The sequence below is a fragment of the Antechinus flavipes genome, chromosome 3 (assembly GCF_016432865.1).
Source record: "Antechinus flavipes isolate AdamAnt ecotype Samford, QLD, Australia chromosome 3, AdamAnt_v2, whole genome shotgun sequence".
NCBI lineage: Eukaryota > Metazoa > Chordata > Mammalia > Dasyuromorphia > Dasyuridae > Antechinus > Antechinus flavipes.
In genome coordinates, this window is record NC_067400.1 from 524,612,715 (window position 1) to 524,635,005 (window position 22,291).

General features: G+C 37.7%; 1 protein-coding gene across 1 annotated transcript in view; it reads right to left on the minus strand.

Moving 5' to 3' along the window:
- TENM4 (teneurin transmembrane protein 4) overlaps nt 1–22,291 on the minus strand; it is a 1,176,249-nt gene that overhangs the window by 151,403 nt on the left and 1,002,555 nt on the right. The window contains exon 17 of the mRNA XM_051987214.1: nt 4,342–4,488. Coding sequence (XP_051843174.1) covers nt 4,342–4,488 — 147 coding nt within the window. The remainder of the gene's footprint in view (nt 1–4,341; nt 4,489–22,291) is intronic.

Genomic DNA, 22,291 nt, shown 5'->3' on the forward strand with positions numbered 1-22,291 from the left:
TGTCAGCTATAAATAGTTAAAAAAAATAAAAAGATGAAGAAACTGGTATCTGGTTTCATTCATGGGAATGAATGACCTTTGTTTCATGACTTATATTCTTGGTCTGGCAGGGAGGAGGGGGAGAAGCTGTGCTTTCCCCATATTTATTCAGATCATTTGGTTCCATTTGCTTCTCCAGATGTGAAACAGCTTGTTTAAGGCTTCTGAGAAAAGACCTGGGAACCTGGGGAAGTGAAGACTTACACAGCAGTATAAGATTTACTTTCCCTCAATCTAGAATATTTTCAAAGAATTCAGGGTCCTACTAGCGTGAACAATATGTTATAATGACAATAGCAAACATCTATGGAACATTTTACATATTATCTCATTTCACCTCACAAAAACACTGAGGTAAGTACTTTTAACATTTCCTTTCTACGAGTCTAGAATATTTCCCTTAGTCTAGACTATTTTCAAAGAATTCCCTCAATCTAGAATATTTTCAAAGAATCCAGGGTCTACTAGAGTGAACAATATGTTATAATAACACAGCAAACATCTATGGAGCACTTTACATATTATCTCACAAAAATACTGAGGTATTTTTAATTCCCCTTTTACAGATGAAGTAACTGAGGCTAAACCCCAACATTCTATGGGAGGCCTTTCCTAGCCATCATCAAATTTTCCCGACCTAGCACTATCTTTTTTGATAGTGCTTCCATGTGGTTTATGTGCTATGTCCTCCATTATGATGTGAATCCCCTAAAAGAAGAGACAGTGTCTTTCCCTTTCTCTGTAATCCCAGTGTTTAGGACAGTGCCAGTGTTACTAAGTGTAACACTGTAAGTTTTAGTATAAGTGTAAATGTAAGTGTCTGATTTAATGGGGCTGACACAGGTTAAGGGACTTTCCTGGGATCACCCAGGTTTTCCTGACTGCAAGTTCCATGCTCTGTCCCCTGATTTATTGTTCACAAACACTTTCTTCACAATAACTTAGTAGTAAGTTAGTAGTAGTAGTAAGTGTTCTTATTTCCAGTTCAGGATAGTAACACTGACTTACTCAGAGACACACCACTGAAAAGCGCCAAAGCTGAGCTGTGCTCTGGGTCTTTCTAAGTCTGAGTAAACAGCCATTTGCAACATACTATGCTGATTCTCTTCTAATAAAAAATAACTCACTTTTATGTAGGCATTCAAGGCTTTCAGAGTCCTCCACTTATGTCAATCTTGGGAGTCAGACAATATAAATATATTCCTGTCTCCATTTTACAAATGAGGAAACATGTTCAAGGTAACACAGTTCTTAAGCAGCAGAGCCAGGTTTTCAAATGATGTCTCACAAGCCTATATTAAGCTATGTATAAAACCATCCTATTTACTTACTTATTGTTTATTGCTCAAAAAGCTGTGCTTCCAAAGTGAAATGGAGAATTGATTGAGGAAACAATCTAGATCAGAATAAAAACTCACTGCCCCTCCCTCCTTGCAGCCTGGAATTGGAAATGTTTAACAGGATAAACAAAAGTACAACACAATGCAGATGATGTGAATTTGTGGTTTTATAAGTCAATATGCTGCCCACAGGGCTGCATTTCGATTTCAGTTTGACACAGCTGATCTAGATAATCAAGGACTGAATCAACCAAAATGACTGGTTACCTATGGTTAAAATCAACATTACCTGGCTAACTTGACCCCCACTTTCCATTTTACTATGCCTAGAGTAATTGTCTATACTCATATTATACTTTTCTGGCTAGACTCAAGACTTAACCATTTCTTAAAATGATTTCACTCATCCAGGGTCCAAAGTAGGGGATGTGATAGTCTCATTGGCCACTGCCCAAATGTGGGATCACGTTCCATTCTGGGCACCATATTTTAAGAAAGATAATGACAAAGTAGAGAACCTGCTATGAGAAGGGTGCTAAGGATAATGAGGGGACTTTAAACCATGCTACAGAAAGATGAGCTGGAGAAACTAGAAATGATTAGTCTCAAGAAAGGGCTTATGGATGTCTCTAAAGCTCTGAAGAGCTGACTTGGGGAAGAAAGATTAGACTTATTCTGCTTGGTCTATTGAGTGTAAACAGTAAGGAGGTTGGTTTGAACTTACTGACAGAACTTTGTAATAATCAGAACTATTTCCAAATGAGCTGACTCAGGAAAGAGTGAGATCTCCATCTTTAAAGAGGTTCAAGATGATGTTGGATGTAATTTGTTGGTGGACTGTGGGTTACCATAGAGTCCATCAGAGTTCCATCTTGAGTCTTAATTCTCATCTCTCTCTTTCTACCACTTCACTTGGTGATCTTATCAGCTTCCAAAGATTGAATTACCAGTTCTATGCTAATGATTCTCAAATCTACCTGCTCTGTTCTAACCTCTCTGCTGAACTCTAAATCTTGTATCTCCAACTGCCTTCTAGTTATCTTGAACTGGATATCTGGTAGACATTTTTACTTAAGTTAAACAGGTGCAATACTTTTAAACATATTTCCATATTTATCATTTTGTACAAGAAAAATCAGACCAAAAGGGAAAAAAAATCACAAGAAGGAAAAAGCAAACAAACAAATAAACAGGAAAACAAACTGAACACATTCAGTCTTCATAGTTTTCTCTCTGAATGCAATTGGCATTTTCCATCCCAAATTTCTTGAGTTGCTTTGGATTATCTGGTAGACACTGTAAATTCAATATGCCCCAAACTGAACTCATTATTTTTCCTCCCCAATTCTGTCCTCCACACCCAAACTTTCCTGTTATTCTTTAGGCCACCAACATCTTCCCAATGTTCCCAGGCTCCGGGTCTAGGTATCAATCTCAACTCCTCACTCTTTCTCATCTCCCATATCGAATCTATTGCCAATACTTACAAATTTTTACCATCTCCCAAATCTGCCCCTTCTCTCTCCTGACAATTTCATCTCTCTGGGACAGGCCCTCATCACTTCATTCTTGGACCATTACAATAGCTTGCTGGTGAATCTGACTGCCTCAATTATCCTCATTCTAATTTATTCTCCATTCAGTTGCGAAAGTGAATTTTCTAAAGTGCAGATTAGACCACATCACCTCCTCCTCATCGAACTCCAGTGACTTCCAACTGCCCCCAGATAAAATACAAAATGCTCTGCCCTTCATAACCCATCCCCCTCCTACCTTTCCAGCCTTCTTACACCTTATTCCCACATGTGTACTCTTCAATCCTGCAAAATTGGTCCTCTGGCTGCTCTACAAACAACATGCTGTATTTCTCAGCTCTGGACATTTTCTCTGGCTGTCTCGCATGCTTGAATGCTCTCTTTCTTTATTTCTATCTAAAGCTTCCTTTAAATCCCAACTAAAATTCCACTTTCTATAATAACAAACCTTCCCCAATACCTTTCAACTTTAGTACCTTCCCTCTATTCATTTTTCCCTATTCATCCTTATAGGTTATTTGTACACATTTGTTTCTTGCCTCTCTCATTAGCCTGTAAGATCCTTGAGGGAATGAACTTTCTAAATTGTGCTTAGCATAGTACCTGGCACATAGGAAGTGCTTAATAAATGACTGTCTTAAATGCTGTGGTGGAAATGAATTTGCATTACAAGTTCTCTTTCAACCCCTCAAATCTGATGATTCCTTTATCAGTTGTTTGATACCGTAAGATAATGTACATTATTCTTTGTAATAATATTTGAATATTTGAAATAATATTCTTTGTAATACCAGTACCACCATCATCACTACTACTACTACTACCCACCACCACCACCATCACCACCACCACCACTACTACTACTACTACTATTACTACTACCACTACTACTGCTATTACTGCTTCTACTACTACTATCAAAGTTTGAGTAATTTACTTTCTAAAACATTTCTTAACTAGCCTCTTAGTGAATTAATAATTATACTACATTGCTTTATCTTCCTAATGTAATTAATAATAATAAAAACATTAAGAAACTAAAAAGGACATTAATAAGTGTCTATTTTAACCTTTTTACAACAAAAATCCAGAGATAATTAATGTCTGTAAAGTGCTTTTTAAACTTCTAAGCACTTATGTCAGCTATTATTGTTGCTGTTATTATGATTTTTGATCAGTTATTGGGTTTGCCAAAGTTACATAGTTAATTAACCACAAACTATTTAATCCTGGTCTTCTTACTCTCCGTCCAGAGTTTTATTAAGAGACATATAGTCAGTCAGCTGGAGTAATTTGCTTTTGCTACATTGAGAGAATTCCAATGAATCAACACCAAAGGTCTAGCATCCTTTCTGGCAAAAGAACTGGCTCTGGCCATAGTATCTAAGCAGTTATTTGCCCTATGTAGTCTCAGCTGCCAGTCCTACCTCCATCATTGTCTTTGCTATCTCCACATGCAGTTTCCATGGAAGTGTCACAGCCCGCGCCTCTCCAGCCCAGCTGACAGACACAATGCCATCCATTCAGGTCCAGGGTACACCTGCCATTCCCGTTGCACAAACCAGGACAGCCTTCTGCAAAGCAAATAGTGAAGAAGTGGCTATTTTAGAGCATGCAAAAGAGAAGCATGGTTTAAGAACCAATATTGATTAACAATCCTGGTACGAGACACTATTTCCTCCAACCCCATAACTCATATTAGGATAATGCTTTGCAAGTTCCAAAATACTTTCCTCATGTAAGTCTTACCACTTTCATTTTATAAGTAAGGAAAATTAAGTTTCAGGGAGGTCAAGTGATTGGTTCTTGATCAAAAATCTAGGGTGTACATTGTGGTGTAGGGTAGTAGAAAGAACACTATGTTTGTAGTTGGTAGACATGGACTTCAAATCTTGGTTCTATTACTTATCAGTTGCCTGGGCTCAGTTCCCTCATCTGAAAAATGATAGAGTATACTAGAAGATCTTTAAAATTCTTTCTAGCTTTGACCTTCTGTCTGGGATGTCTCTAAGGATTCTTTCGGATTTAAATTCTATGATGCTGATTCTGTGGCAACCCTTCTTCAACTCAACCACACTGGTTTGGAGTTTTTTTGGTTTATTATTTCCACTTAGTATTCTGTTCAGAACTAAAGATTTCTCAGGACTTCTGTGAGAATGACTTTACACAGCCATTCACAGCATAAACTATTCTGTGCTTGCTAATAATAAAAGCAAAGATAACTCACATCTATGTGGGGCTTTAAGTTTTATACAGTGCTTTCTTCATAACAATATTAAGCAAAGGTCAAGTGTTATTACCCCTATTTAGCAGATAAGGGAACTGATTTTCAAAGTTAAAGCACATTGTCCAAGAGCACTGGCTAGTGAGAAGTATGTCTCCTTGTATAGATTCTTGGATAATGAATAGGTTCACATACACTCACCCCATCCTCTACAGTTACAATGGAAGCTTTTTTTTCCCTATGATCTTGGTGGTGACTTCACATTACCTGCTAAGTTAGAGATACCTGGAAATTTAAGTTCAGGGACAGCCAAAGTATATCTTCCCTTTTGCTGATTCAGGATGAGTTTTGATGCGTGAATTGACTTTATTGCTTCAGAGCTGTCACTTCAAAAGCTGAACTCTTTTTAAAGATTTTATATCAACTAGATTTTTTAAAAAGGTAAACTCCCAAGCTGATCCAGTTCCTGAATTTGTAAGTGGGCTAGGATCCAGATATAGGGGAATCTAAGGGGAAGAGAATATTTAGAATCTATAGCAAGACAGAAAGGACAAAATTTTGTCCCAGATAAACAGGCTCAAATGCCATCATCTTCATGCAGTCTTCCCTGATCCTTCCATCCAAGGAAAAAATGCTCACATTCTTTTTTATAGTTTGTACATGGATTCTGTGTCTTTGGAAGGCCAGCACCCAGTCAGTTCCTCAATAGACAATTAGTCTTACAAAGTACTATTCCAAAAGTTTCTTTTGTTGTTATTGCTCAGTCATACCCAACTATTCTTGGAGTTTTCCTGGCAAATATAATGGAATTATTTGCCATTTCTTTCTCCGCCTCATTTTACAGATAAGGAAACTGAGACAAACAGGGTCATGTGACTTGCCCAGAGTCACACAGCTAATGTGTCTGAGGCTGGATTTGAACAAAGGAAGAGTCTTTTTAACTCTGGGCCCAGTGCTCTGCATGCCATGGCATCACTTAGCTGCCCTTAACAGCTAATTTCCAAAGCAAAACACACCTAGGTGTGGAGGAAATGCCCCAGCATCTCTTGTATGTTGGTTAGGAATCAGGATTCCAGCAAAGTCTAATCCCAGTTTTGCCACTAACTCACTCTGAAAGTGAATTGCTTTATCATCCTGGCCTTTATTTCCCAATCTGTAAAAAAGGTTAGAATAGGATCTTTCCAATTCCAACATGCTGTGATTCAATTACGTTATGCCTGGTTTGTGAACTTGCCATGTTCTGAATTGTATTTTAGCTCTAGGTGCTCCTCTCTTATTCTTATACACTATTAATAAGCTCTTTGAGCACAGGGACCCAGTTTAATCCACCTTTGCATCTCCCTCAGAAGGCAGCGGCAAACCCTTTTCATAGTAGGCAGCATGTCAATATTTGCTGAATGAATGAATCATCTGAGCAATGGAGTTCAAACAGATCTCCTTTAAAATTTTATATCAACCAGATTTTTAGAAAGTATTCTACAGAAAATATATTACACAGATTATTAATATGCAATACTATAAAGTTCTACAGAAGTGTAGAAAGTTAAAAGGACACTTGGGTAAACCCCTTTGATTTTCTACAATCACTATGTTTGGCAGAAGGTAGTTTCTGCTTTGGGTAAGGATCCGTAATGGTTCACTGACCAGTAGCATTTCCAGTGTCTGTCCCTTAAGCCTGGACTTTTTCTCTGTGTCACCTGTGTTAAGTCTTAGCTAGACTTAGACCTGTGAGGAGCCTTTCCCTATTCTCATTAATGTTACTGTATTCTCTATTTCCAATTTATCACATATTTATCTGTTTAAATGTTGTCTCCTGTATTAGAATGTGAGCTCCTTAGGGAGTGGACTGTTTTTGGATTTATTTTTTTTTTTAATTTTTGGCACTGAGCAGAGTATATGGCACACAGTTGGTGCTTAAAAATATTAGCTGATTGAATGAGAGTAGAAAATATGAAGTAGGATTGGCCTGAGTTTTAGTTTCTTTCTTAGAAGTTACTAAGTGAACTATAGAATGAAGGAACTAGTGATACCTTAGAAAAGAGAATTTATAATATAAACATTGGCAGAAATCACAGAACGGACACTTGGACATATAATTGTACTTTTTTGGTCATCACTTTTTTTATATGGAAAAAAGAAATGATAATTTGTATGTACCACTCTCAAGGGATTTTGAAGAAAATATTCTGTGAACTTTAAAGAGGCATAGTAAAAGTGCTATTATTATTATTTATGTATATTATTTTGATGGGAGAATCATATGTTTAGAGTTGGACCACTGACTCCATCAGTCATTTTAAACTCATGTCTGATTCTTTGTGATCACATTTAGGGTATTCTTGGCACATTTATAGGACTGTTTTGCCATTTCTTTCTCTAGATCATTTTATAGATGAGGAAACTGAGGCAAATAGAGTTAAGTGATTTTCCCAGGGTCATACAGCTAAGTATCTGAAGTTGAATTTGAACCCAGGAAGATGAATCTTCCTAATTCTAAGTCCAGCACTTTATCTACAATTCCACCTAGGTGTCTCTAAGAAAGTATAGAAAAGTGCTGTTATTATTGTATCTTTTTTTCTTATGGAAGAGTTTTAGGTTTAGAGTTGAATCATTGACTACATCAATCATTTTTAAGTCTTGTCCAACTCTTTGTGATTCCACTTAGGGTTATCTTAGCAAAGATAAAGTTTGCCATCTTCTTCTCCAATTCAATTTAGAGATAAGAAACTAAGGTGAATAGGGTTAAGTGACTTGTCCAGGGTCACACAGCTAGTTAGTGTCTGAAGATAAATTTGAAATGAAGAAGATAATTCTTCCTGACTCTAGACCTGGCACTCTATCCACTGAGGCATCTAGCTGCCCAACCACCACATCATATTTCAAAAGGTATAGAAATATGCTAATATAATTGTTTATGTATATTTTTCTTTTGGGAGAATCACAGGTTTAGAGTTAGACAACTGATTCCAACCCCTTCTATATACAAATGAGAAAATGAGGTAAAGTGATCTGTTCAAGGATCCATGGATTGGAAATGGCAAAGAACCCAGCTTCTGTAATTACAAAACTGAACATTTTTTTCTTTGCTAAATTCAAGAAAAGAACATTTCTGCAGCACATTAATGATTCATAAACTTCCTTTTGATGTCCCTGTTTCATGGAAGAGGAACATGAGAATCAAAAAGAGTTACTTGCTCATGGTCACACAGATAATAAGAGGCAGAGTCAAAATTTGAATTCTGATCTCTCAAAGACCAAACTCAATGGCTTTTTTTTTTAAAATGTGGAATGAATAAATGGCTGATAGAATGAAATAGGCTAATGTTATTTGAAGTAAAATAAAACATAGAATCTAAGGACATATAGGGATGGTTTAGAAGAGTTGGGATGTTGATTTGGGGGAAGAGAAGAAGAATAAGAGGGTGAGGGAAGATGATGGCTAGAGACATATCTAAAGAGCCCTCAGGGGAATGGGGCATTATTAGACTTGTTCTGATTGGCCCTGAAGGACAGAATTAGGCAAAAGCTTAAAGGAAGATGGTTTTAGGCTTATTGTAAAGACAAACTTCCTAATCACTAAAGCTGTCCCTGAAACTGAAATAGGATGCATTTGTTATGTTGGTGATGTTGTGATTTCATTCTAATTTGGCAACTGAAAAGAGTGTGGGTCCTGGTTCTATCATCTACCAGCTGTTAACAGACTTTATAAAATCTCTTTATCTTTCCTGAGAATCATTCTTCTCATCCACAAAATGGGAATCATAATGTTCCAAACAGAAGTTGGAAGGCTAAAAAGCTCTATTGTGAGGATTTGGTGAGATAACATATGTAAATAATTCTGTTTACGTAAAATGATATAGGACTGTGTTACTGTTTGTTAATTTGAAGCTTTAGTTTCTGTTCAGAATGATTTACATCCTACTCCCACTCTGGCTATTTGCCTAAGATCTTGGGAACACTGTTAGAAGCAGAATTCTGGGGTTCCCTGGACTTCCAAGCCTAGTGCTAAGGCTCTTCCCTGGGTCATAGTTTTGGACCAAATAAGGCCCCTTCCTACTCTAATATTCATTTATTTTGGTAGAATATTTTTTTTGGTTGTGAAGCAATTGGGGTTAAGTGACTTGCCTAGTCACACAGCTAGTAAGTGTCGAGTATCTTTGATCTCAGATCCTCCTGATTCCAGGACCATTGCTCTATCCTTTGCTGGTCTCCTTAGCTGCCCCTGGTAGAATCTTGCTAGTTTGAATTCCATTTCCATTTCCATTCCTTTGTGAGGACTTATTATGTACCCATTTCTGGGTGTAAAAAGTACTGATCAGAGATTCATAGGATATTAGAGCATAGGTCCAACACTGGATACAGAATGTAGGTTCTAGAAGGGACTTAAGACTATAGGATGCTAAAAAATAGAACACAGGATATTAGAGTTGGAAAGAATTTAGAATGCTAGGAAAATAACCATAAATAAACCATAAATATCTATTGTACTGGAATGAAATATTAGAGCTAGAAGAGACTTTTGGGACCATCTGCTCCACTTGCTTCATCCTACAGAGGTTTCAAAGAAGAGACTTGGCCAACATCATATGGCCAGTTGGTGTCAAGGCTGCCATTTTCCTATACTTAGAAGTATATCTATGATATTTAAGACTTTTAAAAGTTAAAGAAGGCCAAAAAAGTGTGTGTGTGGGGACACCATCCGTGAACTCCCATAATAGAATCTGGCTACTGACAACCCAAATATGAATGAACCAGCTGTTCCAGGGGTAGAGAATGGGAATTGGGGCACTGAAGAGCATTCACAGGTAATTGCCCAGCCATTTGGACTTGGTAGCCAGACTCAGCTACTGTTAATGATCAGAGCACTTACACCTCCCCCTTTCTCCAATTAGTCCCAATTATAAATTTCCTTCTTACAGCTGGGACTTCCTTTCAGTTAAGCCTCATTTCTACTTGAAATTGGTCTTGGGGGAGAGAAGGCCTGATCTTAAAATTAGTAATCGGCAAATTGCTTTCTTTCGTCTCCACAAGGTTCTGAACAGAGGGCATTTGATTTCCTCAGCTGTCCCAAGAAGCTCAGGAGGTTTCGTGGAACAAAGTGGTGCAGGAAACAAAGGCAATTATCTGAGTGATTCAGGAGGAAATGCTGCTACGATATCATCATCTTCACTGGGATGATATAAACAACAGTTTTCTTGTCTTAATAAACATCAGAGGCAATGAGCTTGGGAATGGGGAGAGCTGGGTTCAAATCTTAGATCAGCCTCTTATTAGTGGTGTGACTTTGAATAAGTTGATTGTCTTCTCCTTGGTCTAGTTTCCTTGTTTATAAAATGGAGGATTTTAAATTGATGGTCCCAAGTGCCCTCTCTCATGACATTTATGTTCTAAGCTCCCTACTGACTATAACGTTCTGTGTTCTAAGCTCCTTTCTAGTTCTAGCTCTAATATTCTTTGTTCTAAGGTCTTTTCTACTCTGTATTCCAAGGTCTATTCCATCTCTGACATTCTCTGTTCTAAGATTCCTTTATACTTCTAACATTCTCTATTCTAAGATCTATTACAGTTCTGTCATTCTGTGTTCTAAGCTCTCTCTCAGCTCTGACATTCTTTATTCTAAGGTGTATTTCAGCTCTGACATTTTCTGTTCTAAGGCTCCTGATTCTTTCTTCTGATTTTTCTTCTAAGATCTGTCCCAGCTTGGTTCTAAGGTGCTTTTGCACTTGTAATATTCTGTATTAGAGCCTTGAATAATGTGGACATTTTGTGTTCTAAGGCCTCTTTCAGCTCTGATATTCTATGATTCTACTGCTTTTCCAAAGAGCACAAGTGAAAATATTCCCTGTTGGGGGTGTACTATGTCCATCAATATTAGTTCAATGTAGGGCTCACTTTGTAAAAGACTGAAAGACATTCTAATTGGAGGGACTCTGAAAAGGCTTGTTGCAGTATGTGTTCATATACCATGCAGTCTTAAAACTTATCCAAAGGGACTTTTTATGGACCATATTATGGATTCATAACCTTTATGGTCTCAGAGTTCTTCCACAGAATTTCTTTGAAACTAAGCGTTTTCAAGCTAAATTAGGTCCACTTTAACTTGGAGCTTGTTTTGTGGTGAAAAAAAAAATTAGCAATGGATTTGAATCCAGGCTCTGCCAGTTATTCACTGTGTGAGGTTGTTTGGTTAAGTACTCTAAGCCTTCATCTTTAAGTGGAGGTTGTCCTTATTACTTTACAGGGATGTGTATGTGGTGAAGGTTAAATAAGATGTATATCATCAGCTGCTTAACTTTAAAACTTTAAGGATGCATTAATTCCCCCTTCCAGCTATATATCCTCTGCCAGTGTACACTGCAATCCCCTTCCTGATGTGGTAGATAAAATCTGCAGGAGTTGCGGTTGGAGAGAAATGCCATCCTTTGGTGGCCAGCCTTTTGTGGTCAGGTCTGCCGTCTCTCAGCCACTGCCACTGGGCCTGAACTTAAAACCCATATTTAGCTTTCTAGGGCCAGGCTGTACTTGGGCCCATCCACTGGGACAGAGCCCAGGGTCACAACCACACCACAATTAAGCATCGGAGGAGGAGGTTAGTGTAATTGCAGAGCATTAGATAAACATCAGCTCTCATCATCACTGGTATTACTATTAGTTTAGAAACTCGCCCTGCTCCTGGCTGCCAGCATAAAGCAGTCTCTTCCAAAGTGACAGACTGGCTCTCAAGCAGTCTTCTCGGAACCACTGCTAAGGCTCATTCAGACCCCAAACCCCTAGCCCATCAATTATGCAGAGCCAAAGCGACATTAACAATCTCTTCTGGAAAGGCTCTTGCCAGGCATTTGGCCAAAAGAATGTGCATTTAAAGTTTAGGAAAGGGCTGAACATTTTCAAAGAAACGGAGCTTTTAAAATGACAAACCTCAGAATGTCACGACTCCCCGGGACCTCAGAGATCCATGCCCCCTTCGTTCTCATTTTAGAGAGCAGGCAACAGTGGCCAAGGGAGGGGACAGGACTCTCTGGTGGCCCACAGAAAGTGACAGAGCTGACATTCAAATCTAGGCCTTCCGGCTCAAAGGCAGAGAGATTTTCCTACCATAAGAGACACCATCACACTGGAGGCTGTCTTCTCATTCTCTGTGTATCTGAAGACTTTTAATCTAGCTAGCCATGTCTATGGTCTGTTTTTTTTTTTTTTTTTTACCTTCAGAAGTAAGAAGGTAGTGACATTTGTAATAAAAATCACAGTAACACATTTATTCTTCTGTACTATATTGATTTCCTATTCTCTAACTGCTTCTAAATAACCTTTTACCTACCCTTCTTTCAGAACTTCTTAATAGAGATGCCCAAAAGTTTTACCTGGTTGTCTTAGGGCCCAGTGAATTCCTCATTGCCAGAGGGGAGGGGAGAGACAGAAAGGATGTAAAAGAATGAGATGAACCACTTTATTAGCCATGTGGTGGGCAAATCATTTAACTTTCCCATCCCTCAGTCTTTCCTTTTGTTAAATAAAGCTATTGGAATCGATGGCTCCCATCAATGGAGTTGATTGGTGTCTTTTTCAATTCTCATCTATGATCCTTTAGGTTTCCTATCTCAAGTTTCACAGAATACTTTTTCCCCTATTCTTCCCTAATGCACTAATAAGTAGCAGGATTTTTAATGTTATCTGTATTCATACCATAACTCTCTGTTAGACATGACCTCTAAGAAGACATAGACTAAAGGGCAGGTGCACTTCTCTTCCTCCAAGGGCTGATGGCAGCAGAGTTGTGCACAGAAGTGGTGTTTAATGAACATCTGATCACTGATCAATAACAATACTTACCCTACCTACCTTACAGGGCTGTTGTGAGAATCAAAAGAAACAATGGGTGTTAAAGTGTTAGATTGATAGACTCAGAAAATGTCCCAAATGAAATGGATCCTAAAGCACAGAATTGTCCAACAGGGATCTATAAAATATAGCTGCTTCTTCCAAAATGACAGACTGGCTTTCAAAGCAGAATCGTCTGAACCAATACTAAAACTCTTTCTAACCCAAACCGCAAACTTACTCCAATGGCCCTTAGAACAGGGAAAGTCAGAGCTAGAACGGGATCTTGGAAATTGGTGCCCCTGTCACAATGTTCTAATAAAGGTTTGGCAAATGAATGAGTGAATAAAAAAATCCTCCATCCTTATGTGCCTGGAAACACTGAGGTCTCTGAATTAACCTCTTAGACGGTTGTGAGAATTCCACAAGATAATAGGCTTGGAAGTACTTTGTTTTCTTTCTTTCTTTCTTTTTTTTTAAATAATAGCTTTTTATTTTCAAAATACAGGCAAAGATAGAGAACTGTCAATATCCATCCTTGCAAAACCTAGCGTTTTTGGAAGTACATTAGAAAAGAATAAAATGCTTTGCAAATGGACAGGCCTTGTGAAGGGTTCTTGATTGGGTAGTTGAAAGCATTCTACTTCAGTGGAGGCCTAAATATGTGGGTTTGTCTCTTGGCTTTTTAATTCTGTGATCAGTTGGGCAAGTCACTTGCCCTAGTTTAGTCTCAGTTTTCTCATCAGCAAAATGAAGAGGATTAGACTAAAGTCTCCCTAAAGTCCTTTCCATCTCTAAATATTATGATAGTATGACTAATTTTAAAAAGTTTCAAGAGTATCTATCTTCCTCATTTTTTTTCTTTAAATTGCACTGATGCTTTTTATTTTACACTGGTCATTTGGGGATATTTCCCTCTATTTCTCATGCAGTGAGCCATCTCTTGTTTAAGTAAATCTGAGATGGTTACATCTATTAGCAGTTTATGCTGTTAATATCTCACCTTGGTCTTCTAATCAAGGGAAAGATGGGAGAGATGTATTCATTAGTTCAGTTTTACTTTAAAAAGACTGAATTTATCTAGGGTTAAATTTAGTAAATATTCAGCAACTATTATGTCTACAATTTTTTTTAGACACTGGGGAAGATAAAAAGATTGAGTTAAAACTTGGTCACTCTTCATAGTGCTTACAGTCTATTGAGGGATATGGTATATTCCGTACGGCATCAATAACTAGAGTGTCCTAAAAGTATAAGTGCTTTTTAAAGTCTCATCAACCTAAAATGTCAAGATAGCTAGTCTGAGGAAACAAGATGGTTTAGGATATAAATGGCCTTGGAACCCTAGTTTTTAGTCATGATTTTGGACCAGAGTTAAGGACCATTATAATGGAATGGACTAAGAAATAGGGAACATAGGGTCAAATTCTAGCTCTGCTAATTAATTATTAAACAAGTTACTAAACTTCTCTTTAAGACAGCTTTATCTTTTGTAAAAAGGAGTTGAAATTAGGAAGGCCATAATGTCCTATATTTCAACATTTTAGGTTCTAAGATCCCTCCCTGATTTGTCATCACATTTTTTGTGTTTTAACATCAGATGTTGCAAGATCTCTTCTAACTTCTGATATCTTCAAGTCTCTTGAGGTATAAACATTCCCTGTTCCAAGGACTTTTCACCTTTAACATTTCCTGTTCTAAGGTCTCTCTTCCAGTGATTAATGTCAAAAAGTCTATCATAAAGAATCTTATTGTCCATGTTCAATTAGTACCTTTAAATCATTGTGCAATCTTGGCAAATCACTGAGTATGACAATGACATTCTGAGCCACCCTCAAACCTAGAGGCAGTGTGATTACCACTACCAGTTTGGCTCACTGTCCCTTACCTCTGATGTAAAAAAGAAACTCCCATATGAAAAATTTTAGTGCCTTCACTTTTTCTTCCAAGTCATTACCACAGTTTGAAATGGCAGTCAATATTTCTAATTAAAAGCCAATTTGGCCATTGCAATTACAATTTCATAAATTAAACTGGCTAATGAACTGAAACTTTCAATTAAATGTTAGTACTCAAATACCTGAGCTTCCCAGAGAAGTGAATCTTGGAGAAATAAGATCTGTTTGGGAAAATCGGGAGTTATCTCATCATTGTCAATAGGCAAATCGGAAGAAAGGAAATATTATGACCCAAGGCCAGGGGACCACAACTCTTAATTAGCATAATGTTAGCCATTTGCAAGACAAATTATCCCAAAGCCAGTTTTTTTTTTTTCCCTAGGAAAATACGAACCACACTATAAAATGATGGGGACACGCTTTCAGGATCTTTTCAAGTCTCCTGAGGTTTCTTTCCCTCTCAGTCCATCTACCTTTTCCCAGTATTTCAATTCTGATGAGCTTGGTCAGGGAAGGTGGGGGATGGGAAAGATGGTAAAATATGGGTGGAAAAGGAGGAAGGGTTGGGGCTGGGATCATGGAAAGTAAAGGACATAGAAGTGGTAGTAGCATTCCACGAGACCAGAGCTCCTGGGAAATGAATAGTGTTCCAGGCATGTCACCCCCATGGGACAGAGACCTCAGTGTCTATAATGGGCAGCCTGAAGATGGTGGGTTCATGGGGATGTATATCAATTATTACCAATACAATTATTCATAACACACACACGCACACGCACAAAGACAACAGGAAAATAGAGGAAGGAAGACCATACCTTTCACTACCTTATCCAGATAGTGAGCTTGGGAGATAAAAGACAGGACATTTAAGGTAGGATTGAGTAAGTACCATATTGCCCATCACAAGACAATGCAGGTGTTACAGAGGAAGAGGAAACTTGGCCAACAACATCAGAATGGAACCTCTGTCCCAGGAGGAAGAGCATCAATCAACAGCATTAAGAGTCAGAGGCTGGGCACAAGACTGGGGCCCCAGGGGACTGGCTTCTCCCCCATCTGACTTTGGGAACATCATCACAACGGCAGAAATCAAACACACATGGATGGAGATGAATGGAAGGCAAGAATGGGGAGGAGCAGAAGCAGCAGTTGTATGAGGCAGGGGTGGATTCCCTCAGAGCTAGCCTCTTGGGAGGGGGAAAGAAACCCATTTGACAAATAGAAGCCAGCTCTGGGAAGTGGTTAGTGGACACTTACCAGTTATGTGGCCTCTGACAAATCAATTAATCTGAGTTTTGGAATCCACATATATAAAAAGAGTGTATATTCATCCTGCCCTGCCTGCCCAACAGGGTAGCTGTGAGGGTTCAAGGAATGTTTTGTAAATATAAAATGCCCAATTGTAAGTTATTTCCATCAAATAGAAAAAAGAGTATTCTTGGAGAGAGGCAAAGTGAAAAGAGCAAAGGATTTGGAGTCAGGAGATGTTGAGTCATTGTTATTTTAGTCTCACTAAGGGCTTGGGGTCACTGCCACATCAATTGTGTGGCTTTCAGCAAGGTGTTTAACCTTTGTGAGCCATAGTGTTCTTATCAGCAAAATGGGAACAAACTCCTCTCTTTACTTCACAGGTGGGCTCCTGAAGGGCTTTCTAAGGCACTACATAAATGTCAAATATTAACATTATATTCGTACAAAGATATGGTCCTGAGATGTGTGTAAATTAAATCCATGGAAATTTGATCATTTAAAACATACTGAAGGAAGTTGGTTGTTGTGAATGTAAAATTCTACTAATAAAGCTCCATTAATGCAGCCTATTCAGTGAATGCAAGACTCTGAGACCAGATTGGAGAGACTATCAGCACCTAGCTAACTCTCATCCTTTCATCCTCAAGTGGGACTTCAACATTTCTGATGATGCTCTTTTAAATCCCCTAACTGACTACTTACTCAAATCTGTCACCATGACCTCCTTCATTCCATCTCTGCCATCCAGAGGGATGGTCACCTCTCTGTTACTCTCTTCACCCCATCTCATCATCACTCACAAACAGAACATTCTTTGACTTAGATCAAAAATCATGAGTCTGTCCAGTAAAAATGTCCTGCTCTGTGATGTCACCTGAAATTGGCAGTTAAAGATCTCATCCTTTTACCACCTGGACCTCAATTTTCTCATGTGTAAAACAAGAAAAGTTTGCTGATCTCTTAGGTCCTTTCCAGCTCTTACATGTTTAATACTATTCTGTTCATTGTTCTTCTATTAACAATGCTGTTTTAAGAACGAATTTGAACAAATAAGTTATTTTGAATATTATAAATACTTGATTTAAGATGCTATATGTATCCAGAGAAAGAATGGGTAAATTGGTAAATTATAGAATAATTTTATATACATACATGTGTAAGTATGTGTGTATATATAGGTATATACATCTGTTTATAAATATATATATATATACACACATAATAGATGTATATACATATATAAATACACAATAGAGAGATAAATATATATACCTATATAAACACAGATAGTTACACACATATTCATATAAACACACCTTTTTGTGTCTAATGACATCTCTAGGATGGGGGCAGGAAAGAAAAAAATACAAGATAATTTTGTTGTATATTTGAAAGGAATATCAAATTGTCAATAGTAGATTGGCAGTTTCATGGGCAATCATCTTTTTTTATTATTTTTTGTAATGGAAATACTTGTTTTAATTTTAAAAATTAAACATAAAATTGAAAAAAGAAGAAGCTATTCATGGATGAAAGGAATTCCCATTTTAATCTGATCTCATCATCACTGTCCTCACAAAATAATAATAGCTTGAATTTATGAAGTCTTTTAAGCTTTGCAAAGTGTTTGAGAAATATTTTCTCATTTTATCTTTATGATAAGCTTGAAGATAGATGTTATTATTCTCCCTATTTTACAGATGAAAAAAACTGAGGCAGATAGAAGTTAGATGACTTGCTCAGGAAGGATTTGAATTCAGGTTTTCAGAATCCCCTCATTCTCCCTCCCCCCAATTCTACCCAGTGATCCATCTAGCTTCCTCATAATAATAACAATAGCTCACATTTCTATAAATTTTTTTCCCTTCAGGTTTTCAAGACTTCCTTCCAATTATTCTATAAAAGGTATAAACATTATTAGCCTCATTTTATAGATAAAGAAATTGAGGTCCAAAGAAACTCTTAGCTAATTTAAGGAGTCTGTAAATTTTTAGAGCCAGAATTTGAATTTAGGGTCCTGGTTCTGAGACCAGTTCTTTGTTATGCTAAGTGTTAAGCCTTTTTAATAGTCGCCTATATTTAGTATGTAACTGGTGTGAGACTGACATCTTTTGGAAGCCATCAGTAAAAAAAAAAAAAAAAAAAAAAAAAGATTGTTTAGGTCCCACGCTGAGCAGAGAATTGGTGCAACCTCCACAGACCAGCTGGAAGACTTGAGAATTATATGATGCTTCTCTTCCCACATTTGTCCCCTAAACTCATCCTTCCTTCTCCTGCTTCCTTATATTGCCACAGGCTGGCCCCCAGGCCTGGAACTTATTCCCTCACTGTCTGTTCCTGTTGAAATCCTTCTCTTCCACCGGCATTTCTTTCATTATTAAACCAGCCCTGAGCCTTTTTAGCTGCAGTGATCTCTCCCTCATTAAACTGTCACATATCACTTTTTAGGGGGATCTCTACTTTATTGTACTCTATTCTGGTATCATATTTGGTGATGTGAATTTTGTATTTTCCTAAAAAGTACGATCCTTGAGGACTGCGCCAAAACTATCATCTTAGTACCTAGAGCTGCATTTTGTTGATAGTAATAATAATAGCTAATGTGTACTAATAGCACTATGTACAGCTCTTGTACTAATACTTTTAAGGATGTTTGATGAACTGAAATCAAACACACTGAATGGATCACCATTGTCAAGTTAAAATGGATTCTAAGTGATCTAGAAAAATCCCATAAAGTTCTAAAATTATATAATGCTATGGGTCATTTGGGTCAGAGCTGATTCAGCTGACCCATCTGTTTAGCATAATAATAGCAAAATGGAATTGTATAATCAATCCAGATATATTTTTCCAAGTTGATGTCTAAGCATTCTCTTTACTTATTTTTAAAAATTTTGGCAGGGTACATTCTTGAATTCAGTGATTTTTAACCTTAACTATATCTTCAACAAAATGTATATTCCCTGAGTGGAGAGATTTTTAATTTAAAAAACTGTATACCTAGCACATAGCATAGTGCCTGGCACACAGAAGATACTTAATAGATGCTTGTTGATTGAATGATTGCACCAACTTTCTAAAAGGTTTTTTCCTGAAGTTAACAATGGAAAATGGAAAAAACATGCAGAGAAGGTGATGGGGCAGCTGGGTGGCACAATGGATAGAGCTCTGGGCCTGAAATCAGGAAGTCCTGAGTTCAAGTGTGATCTCAAATGCTTACTTTGTGTGTTCTTGGGCAAGTCACTTTAGCATTGCTTGCCTCAGTTTTCTCATCTGTAAAATGGAAATGAGAACAGCACCTAATTCTCAAGGTGACAGTGAGGCTATATCATTTTATCCTAAAAATTTCTAAATCTTATTTTATTTCTAAATCATATTTCTAAATCTTAAAGGAGTATAAAATAGTGATTACTATGCCATCATCAAATAATAATTCTTATTTAAAGAACTGTCATAAGGAATAGGGATGAGATTTGTTCTGCTGGGCTACAAATGAGCAAAGGTACAAAAAAGTCAATTTTTGACTCGCTACAAAAAATACTTAGTAAATGGAGCTATCCAACAATAGGATGGTTAATCCATAGAAAAGAGGAGTTTTCTATTACTGGAAATCTTCATTTAGAAACTGGATGGTGATTTTTGGGAGTATGTTTTAAATGAGATTAATACTGTGATTAGGATGAAGTGATCTCTTGGATTCCTTCCATCTTTGAGACAGAAAAAAAATCTCTGGCTCCATGTTGCATCTCTACTTAGCAATGTTTGCAAAAAGAAAACTCAATATTTTACTGACTTGTTACCTCTATCTGCTTGGCTCTTCCTAACCATGATGATGACGAAGCTGTCATTAGTCTTGGTTTATGCCCATTCATTCAACATTTATTGACTAAGAACTATGTGCTGGCTGTTGTGGAGGATACAAAGCTATATGGAACAAGTTTTTGACCCTTCTTTAGCCCTTATGTTTATCTTGTATAATCGTACCTATTTGGGGGCCTTTGTAGTCCATGACATTTGTTAAGTGGGTTTGACTGTGACAACAGAGCTTTTGTCCTCTACGAGTAACTTCTGGAGACCTTGAAGGGTTGGGGAGACTTCCTAGGAAGGTTTTTTGGATAGACTTAGAGCAAGACAAGATGTCAGATGTGTTAGTCCAACTTCTTTCAGAGCAGCTGTTCCCAAAGTGTGGTTCAAGGAAACTCCAGGACTCTGAGGATGTTTCTTTAAGATGAACCACAGGCCATCTAACTGATAGTATTATCTACATTTTGGATGCACCCACTGACTTTTCTACTTGGTTGGGGAAATCTCTTGATGATTATAAACTGGTGTTTGGGGAATACACTTAGCTAGAGTACACTGTCCTGAAGTTTCAGTGAAGGAGATTCAAGAAGAACTTCCTGTTCTATTCTACAAAATCTGTCCCACAAAACAATGGGCTGCTGCAGTATTGATTAAGGCCCATGTCACTAGAAGGGTTCAAATGAAGACTGGATAGGTTGTCACATTAAGGAAAATGGAACAGCTGTAAAGTGGCAGGTGAGGTAAGAAGAATAATCCCAAAGCTGCCTGCCATTTGATTCAATTTAATTCATCATTTATTAAGTACTTATTATGTTGTAAGGCACTGTGCTAAGTGCCCTGAGAATCAGAATTGATTCCACCCTTGTTTGTGGAGTTGGTTTTCCATGAAGGAAGGACAGAGAGTAAGAAGAAACTCAGAGAGAGCTTCGTTTTTGCATAGGATCATAAATTTAGGACTGAAAATCATCTTAGAGATTGTCTATTTTTCTTTATTAAAGCTTTTATTTTCAAAACATTGGGTGGATAATTTTTCAACATTGACCCTTGTATAACCTTGTGTTCCAAATTTTCCCCTCTTTGAGACAGTCTATAACCCCTTTTACAGCTGAAAAAATTGAGGGCCTAGACAGATAAAATGCCATCATGATATTAACAGTGAAGATGTGGGAATCTGGTATTCCTGAGGGGCTTCTCCTACATGTCTATTTTGTGCTGGACATTGTTGTAAATTACCTGGAATTGTGGGTACAAAAATATAAAAGTGTTTGGATGATAATAACTTTGTTGTGATGGTAACTTTATCCCAGTGGCAATAAGAGCTATATCCCGGCAACAACTTCTGGACTCTCAGGTATGCACCTGCATCACAGGACACAAAATCCTAGCAGAGACAAGTCAATGGACTCTGGCCAGGATGGCCACCTGTCAGGAATGTTATTGAAGGAATCCATGCATCGGGGCTGAGGATTGGGCTATATAACCTGTAATGTCCCTATGAAACTTGAGATTCTGAGAGGCTCTTAGATTTCTACCCTCAAGCTGATTCCTCTCCTTAGCATCAATACCTTATGTGTACTGAAATCCCGTGGGGCCATTGGCTTGTTAAATATTCCTCTGTTTAAGGTAAGCCTGTCCAGATCCCCCCAAAGCTTCTTTTTCCCCCAGCTGGGTCAGAGGCCCGCCAACTGCCATGACCCAGCAGGTTTATGGGGAGGTTAAATGTAGGATAATTACAGTCACTGATACCACAAGGTTGGCTCAAAGATAGAGGCTCATGGGCTGCACAAGTGAAACCTGATAGTTGTCAGGTCAAAAGGTTTAAGGTCTTCCTTAGAAAGTATGGTCTTTCTTTGTGGATCTCTCTCTACCAGGAAATCTGGTGTTACTCAATTGTGGAATCATGACATATCAGAAGGAGATTATGTTCTCAACTCCCTAACATTAACCTAGTTTAAGACTGAAATTTATCATCTAATGAGAAATTCACTATCTCTACTTGTCTTGGATAACCACTGATTGGGTCAGAATTTGGAATTTTAAAGATGTTATCAATTGATACTTCACGGTATTCTTCTGACACTTAATATATATACAGGGGTAGCAAAGGTCCTTTTCTTTCTTTCTTTCTTTTTTTTTTTTTTTAAAGAGGCAACATAGTTTTGGGTGAGGAAGCTGTGGTTGAGTGGAAAGGGCATTGAGTTTGGAGCCAGGAATCTGGAGTTCAAATCTTGGGGAGTTCCTCAGTTCAAATCATTTACATGGGACAGTGATGTAAGTCTCTATTTTTTTAATCTGTAAAATGGAGAAAAATAACACTTGCACTACCTATGTGCACTATAGGTGTGCCATAGGTGAATTTTAAAGCATTACACAAATGGG